Raw genomic sequence first — 1,307 nt, 5'->3', positions numbered from 1 at the left:
AACATTCCACTGTGAAATAGCTTACTGTCCTGTGCATTCTTAACCTCGCCCTCATTATAACGTTCCACTGTGAAATAGCTTACTGTCCTGTGGATTCTTAACCTCGCCCTCATTATAACATTCCACTGTGAAATAGCTTACTGTCCTGTGGATTCTTAACCTCGCCCTCATTATAACATTTCACTGTGAAATAGCCTACTGTCCTGTAGATTCTTAACCTCGCCCTCATTATAACATTCCACTGTGAAATAGCCTACTGTCCTGTGGATTCTTAACCTCGCCCTCATTATAACATTACACTGTAAAATAGCCTACTGTCCTGTAGATTCTTAACCTCGCCCTCATTATAACATTACACTGTGAAATAGCTTACTGTCCTGTGCATTCTTAACCTCGCCCTTAGGGTTAAGAATCCACAGGACAGTAGGCTATTTCACAGTGGAATGTTATAAGTCCTCATTATAACATTTCACTGTGAAATAGCCTATTGTCCTGTGGATTCTTAACCTCGCCCTCATTATAACATTCCACTGTGAAATACTGGCTACGGGTTTTTATACGACTCGTAAATTGTTTTAATTACATAAAACATGTATGATATGATAATAATAAATGTACACAAAACTAACATTTTATTTTAAATGAAATACTTGCATGGTTTAAAAACGCACAGAAGTGATGTACATCCGTAGCACTAACAGGGAGGTTAGAAAACACAGAAAAATAAGGCCTCAGAAATCTCCTCGAATTAAAGAGTTTGAAATGGCAAGAATAAAGTTTTTTTTTTTAATTATTTAAAGATCCCGAATTCTTGCAAGGCCTAAGACGAGTTCTTACCTTTATGATAATGAATAATCACTTTTTTCGGCTGTTCATTTCCCTGATTCTTCAACGTATTAGAACGGGAATCGGTGTGAACAATTTCTCTTAAAAATTCTATGTACCCGATAGCTAGCCTCAGAGTATCCACTTTGGACAGACGTTTTTCATAAGGTAATGTAGGGATGTGGGCTCGAAGACCTTCAAAAGCGTCATTGATGCTCTGCATCCTTCTCCGTTCTCGCTGATTCGCTGTTTGTCGTTGTTGATGTTTCTGTTGGTGACTCTTTTTCCGACGTTTCCTGTGTTCGTGGAAATTTTCCTGATCGGAATGTTGAGCATGGAGAGTCATGGACTCCATGGATACGTTATTACTGGAGTAACCATTCTGAATATTGAAATGGTTCATTTGTTGGTAGTCTAAGAATTGTTGACTGACGTTTGTGAGATTAATGTTTTCCATGTTCTAAGTTGCTCTCTGTGACACA

General features: G+C 38.2%; 1 protein-coding gene across 1 annotated transcript; it reads right to left on the bottom strand.

Moving 5' to 3' along the window:
- Positions 1–837: 837 nt before the first annotated feature.
- On the bottom strand, positions 838–1,307 carry LOC106475774 (pancreas transcription factor 1 subunit alpha-like; the record flags this gene model as incomplete). The annotated part of the gene is made up of 1 exon (XM_013936450.2): positions 838–1,307. A coding segment is annotated over exon 1 (445 nt), but the record flags the coding sequence as incomplete, so codon positions are not given.

Source organism: Limulus polyphemus, unplaced genomic scaffold (assembly GCF_000517525.1).
Source record: "Limulus polyphemus unplaced genomic scaffold, Limulus_polyphemus-2.1.2 Scaffold9147, whole genome shotgun sequence".
In the NCBI taxonomy this organism is placed as follows: domain Eukaryota; kingdom Metazoa; phylum Arthropoda; class Merostomata; order Xiphosura; family Limulidae; genus Limulus; species Limulus polyphemus.
The sequence above is the reverse complement of the archived record's forward strand: the minus strand, read 5'-3'. Positions and strand labels throughout refer to the sequence as shown.